This window comes from Coccinella septempunctata, chromosome 5 (genome assembly GCF_907165205.1).
Source record: "Coccinella septempunctata chromosome 5, icCocSept1.1, whole genome shotgun sequence".
NCBI lineage: Eukaryota > Metazoa > Arthropoda > Insecta > Coleoptera > Coccinellidae > Coccinella > Coccinella septempunctata.
This window is the reverse complement of record NC_058193.1, coordinates 31,611,727-31,624,039: the sequence shown is the minus strand read 5'-3', so window position 1 is coordinate 31,624,039 and position 12,313 is coordinate 31,611,727. Positions and strand designations below refer to the sequence as shown.

Genomic DNA, 12,313 nt, shown 5'->3' with positions numbered 1-12,313 from the left:
GCAACCTCTTTGAACCTTTCAAAAAAATGTTCCTTCTTGCTCTTCAAACCAGACCTCCACAGGTTTTATTACCTCCTCGTTGGAAGAAAATTTACGACCTTTTAAACTTTTTTTCTGTTGAGGAAAGAGATGATAGTCGGATGGAGCCAAATCTGGTTAATAAGAGGGGTGTTCTAGTAATTCAAACCCTAAATCACGAATTTTTTGCTTGGCAACATGAGATTTGTGTGCAGGGGCGTTGTCCAGCAAAAACGAAACACCTTTGGATAGCTTTCCTCGTCTTTTCTCTTTAATTTTTTCCCGTAGAGTGGTCAGTAATGTCGAATTGTAATCTCCGGTTATTGTTCTACCCTTATCCAAAAACAATCATGATTACTCCATGGCAATCCCAAAACACTGAAGCAAGAACTTTTCTAGCAGATTTTTGGACACGAAACTTCTTAGGTCTTGAAGAACCAGAGTGTCGTCATCATTCCATCGATTGTTGCTTTGTTTCTGGATCGTAGAAATGTACTCAAGTCTCATCCATAGTAACAATTCGGTTTAAGATGCCTACATCGTTTTCGAATCGAACACAGATCGAACGCGATGCTTCTACCCTTGCACGCTTTTGGTCAACATTCAAACATTTGGGGATCCATTTTGCAGCAATTTTTCTCATGTCCAAATTGACGTGAACTATATGATGAACTCGTTCGTATGAAATATTCAGCGCTTCAGATATCCGTTTTAGCCCAATTCGACGGTCTGATAAAATCATGTCATGAACTGCATCGATATTTTCGGAGACTGACATAGAAACTGGCCTTCCCGATCGGTCATCATCTTCAATGGAAAATTGACCTCTTTTGAAGCTTGCAGTCCAATTTGCACTGTCGCATACGAAGAACATTGATCACCAAGGACATTAAGCATATCTTCGTAATATACTTTTTTGACTTCAAACTTCACACTGACACTTCTAATGAGTTATTGTTCGTTGCTATGGTAACGCAATATTTTATGCCAAAGATTATAGAGTAGAAAGATAGGAAACGCCCTCATATCGCTAGTACTAAAAACCGACTACATTTTGGCCAGTGAAAACACGCGTGACAATGAGATGGCGCTAAAAACGCACTGTCAATACAGAAAAACTTTTTGATAACAGTTTTCTGTTTTTTGATTGAGGGGCGCGAAATTCGAATTCTATTTCTAGTATTGCATTCCAATATTGACTTTGTTTCTATCAGAAAACAAACATCCTGAGCGACAAAACAAAAGTATGATTTTGCTTTGTGATCAGGATGTTAGTTTTCATCTAAATATTGTTTGGAATCAATTGATATCAACGAAAAACGCTGTTGGATGTGCTATATGTTTATTTGCAATTCATACAAAATTTACAGAAATTGAAATAGTGGGCAATAAATGAAGCTTTTACTAGGACACTAAAGTATATGGTGATCTGCTATACGTCGAAGGTGTTGTTTCTGTACAATAGGTTGTTCTGAATTAATGAACTTGTTGTTGAATTTGTAAAATATACATATATCAGAAATTAATATGAAGCAATATTCAATAAACCATCATAGCATATATATTCCAGATACTTACATATGTCGGTATTATTTAAAGAATTTTCAGAACCACACTTAAAAAAAAAACTTGCAGACATATGCAAGACCTGTATGTCAGTATAGTTTCTTGGTGCTTTTTTTTTGATTTCTTTATGATATGGTCTCTTCATGACACAATATATAAATTGATTAATGAATGAACAAAACACTCACAGCAGGTTTCATAAAACTTTGACTTTCTGAACAACAATTTGACAGTCACTTGGTTCCCAAATGGAAATCAATAAAACCTCTGCATTTCTGAATATATTGAAAGAGTAGCAGTTGAGAATCATTGAATGGACCTATAAAGATCATCATTTTCACTTAATAGGCCGTTCATGCAAGGGATGCTTTCTGCATACAACAATTTACGTCGATGAACAGTTCTCATTTGACCTGCAGTGAAATGTTCATTGCACATGGTGTAGTTAGTAGTGTTTGCTGAAGTAATTGTCTTCAAGCCCTGAGAATTTTATCCACTTCGGAGCACTGAAAATAAGAATCAATGAATGACCGATTCACATGTTACGACTTTTAATACTTACGCTTCCATTTTCCTTAGTTGAGTGAAAAACTTAATCACGTAAAATACATTTTATTATTTGATCCACCGTTCTCCACCATTCAATAATTTTCGAACAATATTTTGATGTTTTCACCAAGAAATAAGACAAAAAACTCCAAAAATCAGCAACTAGAACGAGCCAGATAAACAAAAAGCGGAATGAGAATCAAAACATTCAAAACCTCTTCGATCAAAATTGACGTCTGAAATCTTAAAAAATGTCATATATTTCTGCAAATGGCACTCAAATTAATATTTTAACCAGTCCTAGCGTTTTAAAAACACGCGTGACACACAGATGTCGCTCAAATCGCTTTAGTCGCCTCGTTTCCCATCTTTCTACTCTATAATCTTTGTTTTATGCATGGAACTGTTCTAGGCTAACTAGATATCAATACATCCTCGTATGCTCCACAAAAGTTAAGGTACTAAAGACAGATTATATGATTTTCATAAAAATTTGTTGTTAAGCCACGAAACCCTCTTCAGGTGTGTATACCTTCACCCCTCTGAAGGTAGCCATGTATTCCGACTACGATTAAAATGTTCTGTTGTTCTGTTCTGTCTTCTGTTGTTTAGATCATTTTTTGTTATTGTGGTGTTGGTGAGGATAACTTTATAGAGCACTTTCAGTTCGACTGTATGTTCTACTTCGGAAATCTAAGGTGTATTTTCCCGAAAACCACGCGCAAAACCCATCGAATACATTCCTGGCTCTTTGTGGTCAGAGTCCACTAACTCCTGGTGCCCTGCTGGTGTCTTTACACAGCCTCGAACCGCCCGGCAATACCTGGGGCTTCGAAGGTGATGCAAAAGATAACGAGCGAGTCTTTAACGATGGCGGCACGCGTTTGAATTACTGATGGATGTGTCTCTCGTACCTGCCTCCTCCAGCTAGTCGTTTTCCTGCTGCATACCATTCGATATAGCCAGTGTCGTCGTAGCTGGTGCTCGCCTGTGGCAGCAGGAAGGGAATGTAAAAGTTGTAGAGCTAATTTCTTGAAACACCACGAAAGCAGAGGTCTTATATTTATCTAATAGAAAATGTTGTCGTTTTCAGTGGTAAAATTACTCGAAATTATCGCAGATTAATCGAAATGAATAATAAATCTGCTCATCCTCTTGTGTTTCAAGTTTGTGACCCAAAAAATAAGGGACTGAAGATTAAATCAATTAAATCAGGAAAATTACTGAATTACTCAACCTCAGTGTTCTCTTTCTACTCTTAGCTTCCACCCATTTACCAATGAATCCTTGTATGAGTTATGTTTAAACATTTCAACGATTTTTCAAGATTTAAACCAATTTTCAGCCTTCTTTATGGCCACCATTCATTGAAACACATCTAAATGAGATACACACTTATAACATGTCAGTTTGCACTATTCAAAATTTTTGGAATAATTTTAGATACATTCAAGAGTGGTTCGAGCAGTTGACCAAATTTGAGTGACCCGTATTGGCTTACATAGGTACATCTGACAGACAAATGGGATTTTATGAGGCAAGTCTGATTCTTGGCTACGCCAATGCGTTTGGTCCGTGGTACACTCGGCTCTACGGCGTATCTTGTTCTCATATTATATTTTACTCTATTTTTCTTTATATCCTATTCGCTTATTGTTCGCAGCAGGAAATTTTCCTTTCAGCAGAATAAGACCTGAAAATAAACCAATCTCTAACGTTTCATAGAATAAAACGAATTTTTCACATGGGCCAGTCTGATTAATAATTAGATTTCACTTTCTCGGAATCTTATATCATCATATTATAATTGTAAAATTGGGCAGATAGGAATATGACACCACAGCTGTTTTTAATTTTCGAAATCTTACAGCGTTAAGTCGTAAAATCTGGAGGACTTTAGGAGCCTGCATAAAACGTTTTTAGAGACGGAATATGGGAACTTCCTTGAGCAATTAATCATTGTTTAACGACTAAATAGAAGTCCTTGAATGATATTCTTTTGAAAACCCGAAAGAGATGGGGGCAATATCGGACAAAACTTCACGGGAACTTCAGGGAAGTCCATTTTTGTCCATCACTTTCTTCATTTGTCCACCCACAGAACCATAGAAATGAATCCTGAAAAAGCTGGGTTCAGTTAAAAATTCGTCAAGATTGAACGGTTGCGCCGAGATGGATGAAATTCTCAGATTTAATACTAGAAGAGTTGCTCTTTCAGAATATGTAACACATTCCCATCTACGGTTACTGTTATTGGGACATAAACGACTCGAAAGCTGACCTTCGAAAAATCCTGAAAAAAAAGGGTTCAGTTAAAAATTCGTCAAGACCGAACGGTTGCACTTATATTAATGAAATTCTCAGATTTATTACTAGAAGAGTTGCTCTTTCAGAATATGTATCACATTTTCATCTACGGTTACTTTTATTGAGAGATAAACCACTCGAAAGCTGACATTCGAAAAATCCTGAAAAAGATGGGTTCAGTTAAAAATTCGTCAAGACCGAACGGTGGCACTTAGATGGATGAAAATTTCAGATGTATTACTAGAAGAGTTGCTCTTTCAGAATATGTATCATTTTTCCATCAACGATTACATTTATTGGGAGATAAACGACTCGTGAGCTGACCTTTCAAAAGTCCTGGAAAATATGGGTTCAGTTAAAAATTCGTCAAGACCGAACGGTTGCGCCGACATGGATGAAATTCTCAGATTTATTACTAGAAGAATTGCTCTTTCAGAATATGTGTCACATTTATATCTACGGTTACTTTTATCAAGAGAAAAACGGCTCGAAAGCTGACCTCAGAAAAATCCTAAAAATGCTGGGTTCAGTTAAAAATTCGTCAAGACCGAACAGTTGCACTTAGATGGATGAAATTCTCAGATTTATTACTAGACGAGTTGCTCTTTCAGAATATGTATCACATTTTCATCTACGGTTACGTTTATCGAGAGATAAACTACTCAAAAGCTAACTATCGAAAAATCCTGAAAAAGATATATACAATTCATTCCTTAAAGCCGTTTTTGAGATAGAAAAGAAAGTAATATTTTTTATGGTTTTTCAAAAACCTGTATCTTTTAAACCTAGCCTATTCGAAAAAAATGGTAAAAGAAAAAAGTGTTTCTTTGACCTCAAAAATCTACTGTTAAAATATTTGTACGAGTCAAAGACTCACCCTTTATATCTAATATATCTATTCTCTCTAATAAATTCATTAATACTCGATGTTATTTTTATATGTGCTTTAGTATATTATGGCATTATCTAGAGTGAACGAAAAGGAACGCAAAAAATTCACATATTTAAAAAAAATTCCGTCCAGTCAATTTCATTCTAATTTTCAAGTTTTTCATGTATTTTAGAGTTAATCAAATTGACTATAGAATTGATTGGATGTTTTTTAAGTGTTAACGTCTATCATCTTTTTTGTAGGATGGTAATTGACGAAGGAAGGTCCATTAATTAATGTATTTGTGATTTTTATTTCAGATACATATAATAGTTTATAAATAATGACTACCCTATAAAAATGGCATGTTTTCGATGTCACTTGAAATACATCAATCACTCCTAAAACATGAGTCATCGACCTCCAAATCCACAAAAAAGTAAATATTCGAATTCAGCTGACTGAATCCATCTCAGACCTTCATTCAGGACCGTCGGCGGACTAGTAGCAGCATCCTGCAGCGGCGTGAAAAAAACTAACGACCTCATCCAATCCGTCGCTTCTTTTTTTTTCTCGTTACATAAATTCCTCACATCGACTCGCACAAGGGCATCATCACCTCGACAATAATCGAGTAACAATGCGGTTCCTAGTCCTCTCCAATCTCAAACTCTCCGTATCTCATTACCGCTCGGAGATATCCGGCGATATAAAGGGTTCATTATTATTATGATTTTTTTATTTGGGGAGCCGACCGCCACGTATTCCGAGCCTCGTCCAAATCACAGTAAATAACGGCCTGGTATACGCTCGGCCGATCGAAAAAAAATGATCGGAGTCATGGTCTCTGAAAGTACGTGTACCATCTCCCGGTTGTGTGTGTGGGACGAGCGTATTAACTCGCCCGGAGATGCTTCTGAAGAATGCCGCCCTACGAAGAGGCCTCTTGCTTCTTTTTTGTTGCTTTATGGTGTCGTTGCGAGGCTTCGCATATTGCGGTGTCCGAAAACGCGGCCATATCCGTACGGATCTGACCAAGAAGTTTCGATGTCGAGGGTTGTTCCTATGCATCTATCGAAATTTGCGTTTCAACGAAGTTCGAACTGGTTCCGGACTGTTGGACTAGTTCCCAACCGATTCTGGATTTGTGAAAACAGTTCTTGACCCTAGGCAAGAAGTAGATTTGGATTTGGTTCAATGTTTCACGAATTCTCTATTTGGCTAACCCCGAGCACTCCACTCCAATTGGAATTAACACCAAAAATTAACCTCATCGATTTTTCATGAAATGATTTCTACCTCTCGAGAGTGAAACACTACGAGGATATATTGAAGAAGTCCTAGCCTACTATAGAACCAAACAAAATTTCAATGTCAAAATAATTTACCTATCACTCAACATATTCTCCTGTTAATTGGATACATTTATTACAGCGAACCTGCAACGTCTCTAGACCTTTCAAAAAAAATGTTTCTTTTTGCTCGGTAAACCAGACCTCCACAGTTTTTATTACCTCCTCGTTGGAAGAAAATTTACTACCTTTTAAACTTTTTTTCAGTTGAGGAAAGAGATAATAGTCGGATGGAGAAATCTGGAGAATAAGGGGGGTGTTCTAGTAATTCAAACCCTAAATCACGAATTTTTTGCATGGCAACACGAGATTTGTGTGCAGGGGCGTTGTCCTGCAAAAACAAAACACCTTTGGATAGCTTTCTGCGTCTTTTCTCCTTAATTTTTTCCCGTAGAGTGGTCAGTAATGTCGAATAGTAATCTCCGGTTATTGTTCTACCCTTATCCAAAACATCAATCATAATTACTCCATGGCAATCCCAAACAACTGAAGCAAGAACTTTTCCAGCAGATTTTTGGACACGAAACTTCTTAGGTCTTGAAAAACCAGAGTGTCCCCATTCCATCGATTGTTGCTTTGTTTCTGGACCGTAGAAATGTACCCAAGTCTCATCCATAGTTACAATTCGGTTTGAGAAGTCTACATCGTTTTCAAATCGAGCACAGATCGAACGCGATGCTTCTACCCTTGCACGCTTTTGGTCAACATTCAAACATTTGGGGATCCATTTTGCAGCAATTTTTCTCATGTCCAAATTGACGTGAACTATTATGATAAACGCATTCGTATGAAATATTCAGTGCTTCAGAGATTCGTTTTAGCCCTGATTCTGATCTAATCCTTCCCAGATTTCTCCGAGTTGGATTCCTGAGTCATTAAGAGTAGCTGGATGATTTTCTGAACTTCTCAGCCTTCTATTAAGGTTGTCCCAAACCTGCTCAATCGGATTGAGATCTGGACTTCTTGCTGGCCATTCCATTCGAGAGACTTCAACCTCTTCAAGGTACTTCTGAACGATGCGCGCACGATGGGGTCTGGCATTATCGTCCATAAAAATGAAATTTTCACTAATGTATGGGGCAAATGGCACTACATGCTCTTCAAGAATGTTCCTTATATACTTATCAGCATTCATAGCTCCATTATCAACGACCACTAGGTCTGTGCGAGCAGTCAAAGATATTCCACCCCATACCATAATCGATCCTCCCCCGAAACCAGTAGTATTCAGGAAATTGCACTGAGCATATCTTCCATGTGGACGTCTGTATACAAGGGAACGTCGATCACAATGGTAGAGGCAGAATCTAGACTCATCTGTGAAGAGAACTCTTTCCCAATCGGCCTCTTCCCAATGGATATGCTCTCTCGCAAAATCCAAACGCGCCCTTCGATGGGCTGGGGTAAGAGCTGGGCCTCTTGCCGCGACACGAGGCCTTAAATCATATTCTCTGAGGCCATTTCTTATTGTCTGAGTGCTAATTTGCACCTCATGAGTTTGCCCAAGCTGAATTTGAAGGAGGCGAGCGGTTGCAAACCGTTGTCTCAACGAAGAAACTCCCAAGTAACGTTCTTGAATGGAAGATGTTACCCGTGGTCTTCCCTGTCCTGGTCTTCGAACATTCATACCTGTCTCCCTGAATCGCTGCAACATTCTGGACACACTTGTATGGGAAACTCCAAACCTTTCTGCAATTCTTGCGTATGTCCACCCTTCTTCTCGCAAAACTACCGCTTGGGCCCATTCATCTTGGGTCAAATTGCGTGTTTCGCGTTGCATAGCGATCGAGTGTAGAAAATCAAACGAAAGAAAAACTATTGATCACTAGAATTGATCGAGAACAACTGATTTTAGAATGGAGCCAATACATTCAAAATCTGATAATATCATCTTTTTTTATTCCTGCTGGGAAAAAACATCTGTATTGAAGAAAACCGTTGAAAGTGGATAACATATGTATGCATAATTCTGATAAAAAAAATTATCATTGAGAACACCTTCAGTTGTAGAATAAATTTCAGATTATTTCCATAATGTGCGTTAATTTTTTTGCGCAGTGTATATTTCTCTGATACATCCGACTAATCGTTTCCCGTCAAAATCGCCCTCATCTTCCCCACACATCCTCCGACGTTATTATCCACGCAAACAAACTTCCTCCGACACCCGCCACCCCCGCATCCTTTTTTATTCGAAAGTTACCCGCTTGATTTCCAGATTATCTTCCCACAGAACACCTCAAGCGTCTCCTACGTTGGCGCATCGCGTTCGAACGGAAAAAAAGATCGGACATCCCAAGGTTTTTCCTGTGTGTGTAATTCGAAGAGCGAAGGATTTTCGTTTTTGCGATTTCGCAGAGTTGGACAGGCGCCAGTTATATCTGTTTTTGCGCGGGCAATAATTAGTGGTCGGGTACGAATTTTATACAGTCGATCGTGGCGAAGGATATGTATATTTTCCGCCTAAATAATGCGGAGTTATTAGGAAGCCGAAACGCAGGGCTGGATCTAGGATCGATCTCTTCGAAATATTGATAGTTTCCCTTGGATTTTAGGACTCGTTTTTGAAAACGGGCATTACACTGTCAATTTAAAGAAATATGCAGCTGATATGCATAGATTACTTGTAGAAACATATGCAGAAAGGAAAATCACCCTCATATGAACTTACATTACAATAATTCAAGTTGTTTATTCGGTAATCACTGATGAATGAAGTAAAATTATAGCAATACATATACTCCATTCACTTTTATTTTATTTCAGCACTCGGTTGGCCATGGAAATTTGACACATTTCACTCTGTATAGTACGAAAATGTGGGGTTATGAAGCTTGTCAAAACATTTTTGGGTTTTAAATCAACGTTATGTTGCCCGTTCTACGTAAAAGTGTCTGTTATTACGTATTTTATCACAATGTCGAATCTCTTCGGAAAATATGTGACGAACATAATTGAAGTTTATACAAACTGATTGAAGGCATACCAAATCCAGTTTTTTGCATGGAAAATACAAGAGATCAGTATAATATCATAATATGCACTAGCTTGAGGAGAGTTAATGTTCGTTATCTTCTTTGGATAAAGTTTGAAGACGTTTTATCAGTTGTAGATTTCAAAAATATTAACCCGAAGATGAAATGCATACGATGCAGTGGTTGGGAATAGGTAACTCCCGAAGGAATTAACAGATAATTACAAGAATGTTAAATTCTTCAACAAAAATCCTCTTGCATCAATGTAAGTAAGAGGAATTAAAGGAAGTTTCAAGTCAAGATGAACTTCGCCTTTGAACAAAAATTTCACATGAATAAACAATTAACAGGACAACTGGCGCGTATTAGTGGCTGTTCATCTTAATACATTGATATAATAATAATAATTAGGTATTTATCGGTACCTTGAGACATTTATAATGTATAGGACCAGTCGAATGAAAAATAGAAAAATCAATTTTCGGGAACTTATTCTACGATGACATTCATCGAAAATCCTGTAGTAAACTTTTCGCATTAATTCACTCAAACATAAAATTCTCAAATGCCACCACTTTTTTGGGTCTCTCAATAGAAGGAAATTCTTTGTCATCCTCTTCATTCACAATCTTTCTGATTGTGGAAATATTCAGCTGAAATATAAGTCGTTTAGATTCAGATGAAACATTATATAAATTCTCTTACATTGAATATGTTCGCTACCGTCTGACGTATTGTGGATTTTAGAATTTCAGGGTATAACTATTTGAATGAGCGGACCTGAATTCTAAATAGCACTTCCTGAAACCCTGTCTCTTTTTTCAATCACTTTCGGCATTTTCGTAATAAAAATTGATTTTAGTTGTGGCAACGGCGTTATGACATTAACGACATTTCATGAGTGCCAACCTTACTCCGTTCTAGTTACAAAAACTTGAGAAAATTATTTCATGGCCAACCGACTGCTGAAATAAATGCGAATGGAGTATAGGTACCTCTAATTTCAAGTTCCAAAGAGACCCCTTATGCATAAAACACACCCGAGTCCCAAATATCAACGATAGAACAACAAATTCCGAACATCTCGCAGCCGTACAAATTTCCCGAGTCCCGCCCTGCCCCGAAATGGTCCATGCTCTCATCCCGGAGCTCTCCGCGATCGTTACCCGGTTCGGTAACTCCGTGTGCTACTCAGCCGCTCCTTGCCGGGCTCCTCGAGCCGGTCTTATCCAGCGTCGTGTGTTGGCCTTCGCGACCTCTCGCGGCGACCGATGAAGCGTGCGTGGCCGGTCTGGCCGCGGGTGGCGATGTCGCACGCCGCCTGAGACTCGCGCGCGTTCCACGTTCTCACGGCCTCGACACACCAACACACAGACATCGGACAGGGCCGGCTCGGGAAGTTTCGGAAGGGAATTCGGGAGAAGTGGTTGATGAAATTCGAAAATGTGGACGTATCTAGTTTCTAACTGAATATGTTGAGCACAAAAAATTTCACTCATTATATTACATAACTTTCAACTTCACGGACCGTTTCAGCTGTTTGTTTTGATGTGTATTTTAATAATTTCGATGAGTTTTTGTTCCATTCTTATTAACTGCCAGGTATATCGCAAAATATGTGGTCTTGGTGTAATGAATTTATGTTTCAAAAAGCTCTCACTTTGGTCCTAACGATGTTTTTACTTCATAAATTCTGAAATGGTTACCATAATCATTAAAATGTTGAGTATTATTTGAGGATAACAAGACACGTTCTTGCTTGATTCCCTTTAATTTTTCGATACTACTAAGGTTGTAGTTCACAATGGGTGGGTTACCCTTATCTGAACATACATAAGTCTTTTGTTATCGTTTATTTGAAACTTTTTCTCGTTCTCTTGAAAAGGGATTTCGATATATTAACTAAAAATCAAGCCTGTTCCAGTAATTCGTAATTCTAGATAGATCTGTTGGTATTTTCAGAGAATAACAACAGTAGGTAAGGTGGTGAACCAACATTGTGGACCACTGCTTTTAAATTAGTTTTAGGGGTGAAAGAATACCAAGTGTTATTTCATTTGTTATGATAGAAATTGAGGAGCCCTAAGGTAGGTAGAACCCTCAATAAATCAATAACCGTTTTTAGGCGTAAGTCTATCAATCCTAGAAATATCACTAGACATTTCCGATTCCATTTATACAGGATGAGTCTTTGACAATACATTCTTGAGATCAAAAGAAACACTTTTTTCCTTTGCCATTTTTTTCCAATTCGGCCCTGATAAAAAGATATAGCCATTTTAAGTTTCCTTAATGAGCTGTGACACTCCTGGAAAAAAAAATTACCTTCAGAATAACTAGCTAAACATGTGTCACTACACATTTGTGGATCTTTCAAACAGAGTTGTATTTAGCCATAGTACCCAATTTTTCAAATTTCACAGATACTTTTAAATTTTTGAACATCAAATTACTCTAAAACGGTGCATTATACGAGAAAATATGAAGAATACTTTTATTTTACAAAACAAATATTCATTATATAGCGTCCAACTTAGTTTCAAGAGTTGGGTTCTTTTAATGTTTGGTATTTTCATGGTACGTAATGGTCATAATGAGAAAACTTGAAAAAGTGGGTGATATCTTGTGTTCGAAAAGATTCCTCAAATGAATGAAAAACTATCATCCGAAATTTT

At 37.7% G+C, this 12,313-nt stretch overlaps 1 protein-coding gene across 2 annotated transcripts in view; it reads right to left on the bottom strand.

The window, feature by feature from the left end:
* The window catches only part of LOC123314196 (acetylcholine receptor subunit alpha-like 2), a 65,765-nt gene that overhangs the window by 9,870 nt on the left and 43,582 nt on the right, over window positions 1-12,313 (bottom strand). The window contains exon 1 of one of the 2 annotated variants that reach the window (XM_044899325.1): window positions 10,634-10,684. The exons of the other annotated variant lie outside the window; for it this stretch is intronic. Within the exon in view, the coding sequence (XP_044755260.1) occupies window positions 10,634-10,669 (36 nt within the window). The 5' untranslated portion in view covers window positions 10,670-10,684. Of the gene's footprint in view, window positions 1-10,633; window positions 10,685-12,313 lie in introns of those variants that run through there. 2 annotated transcript variants of the gene reach the window in all.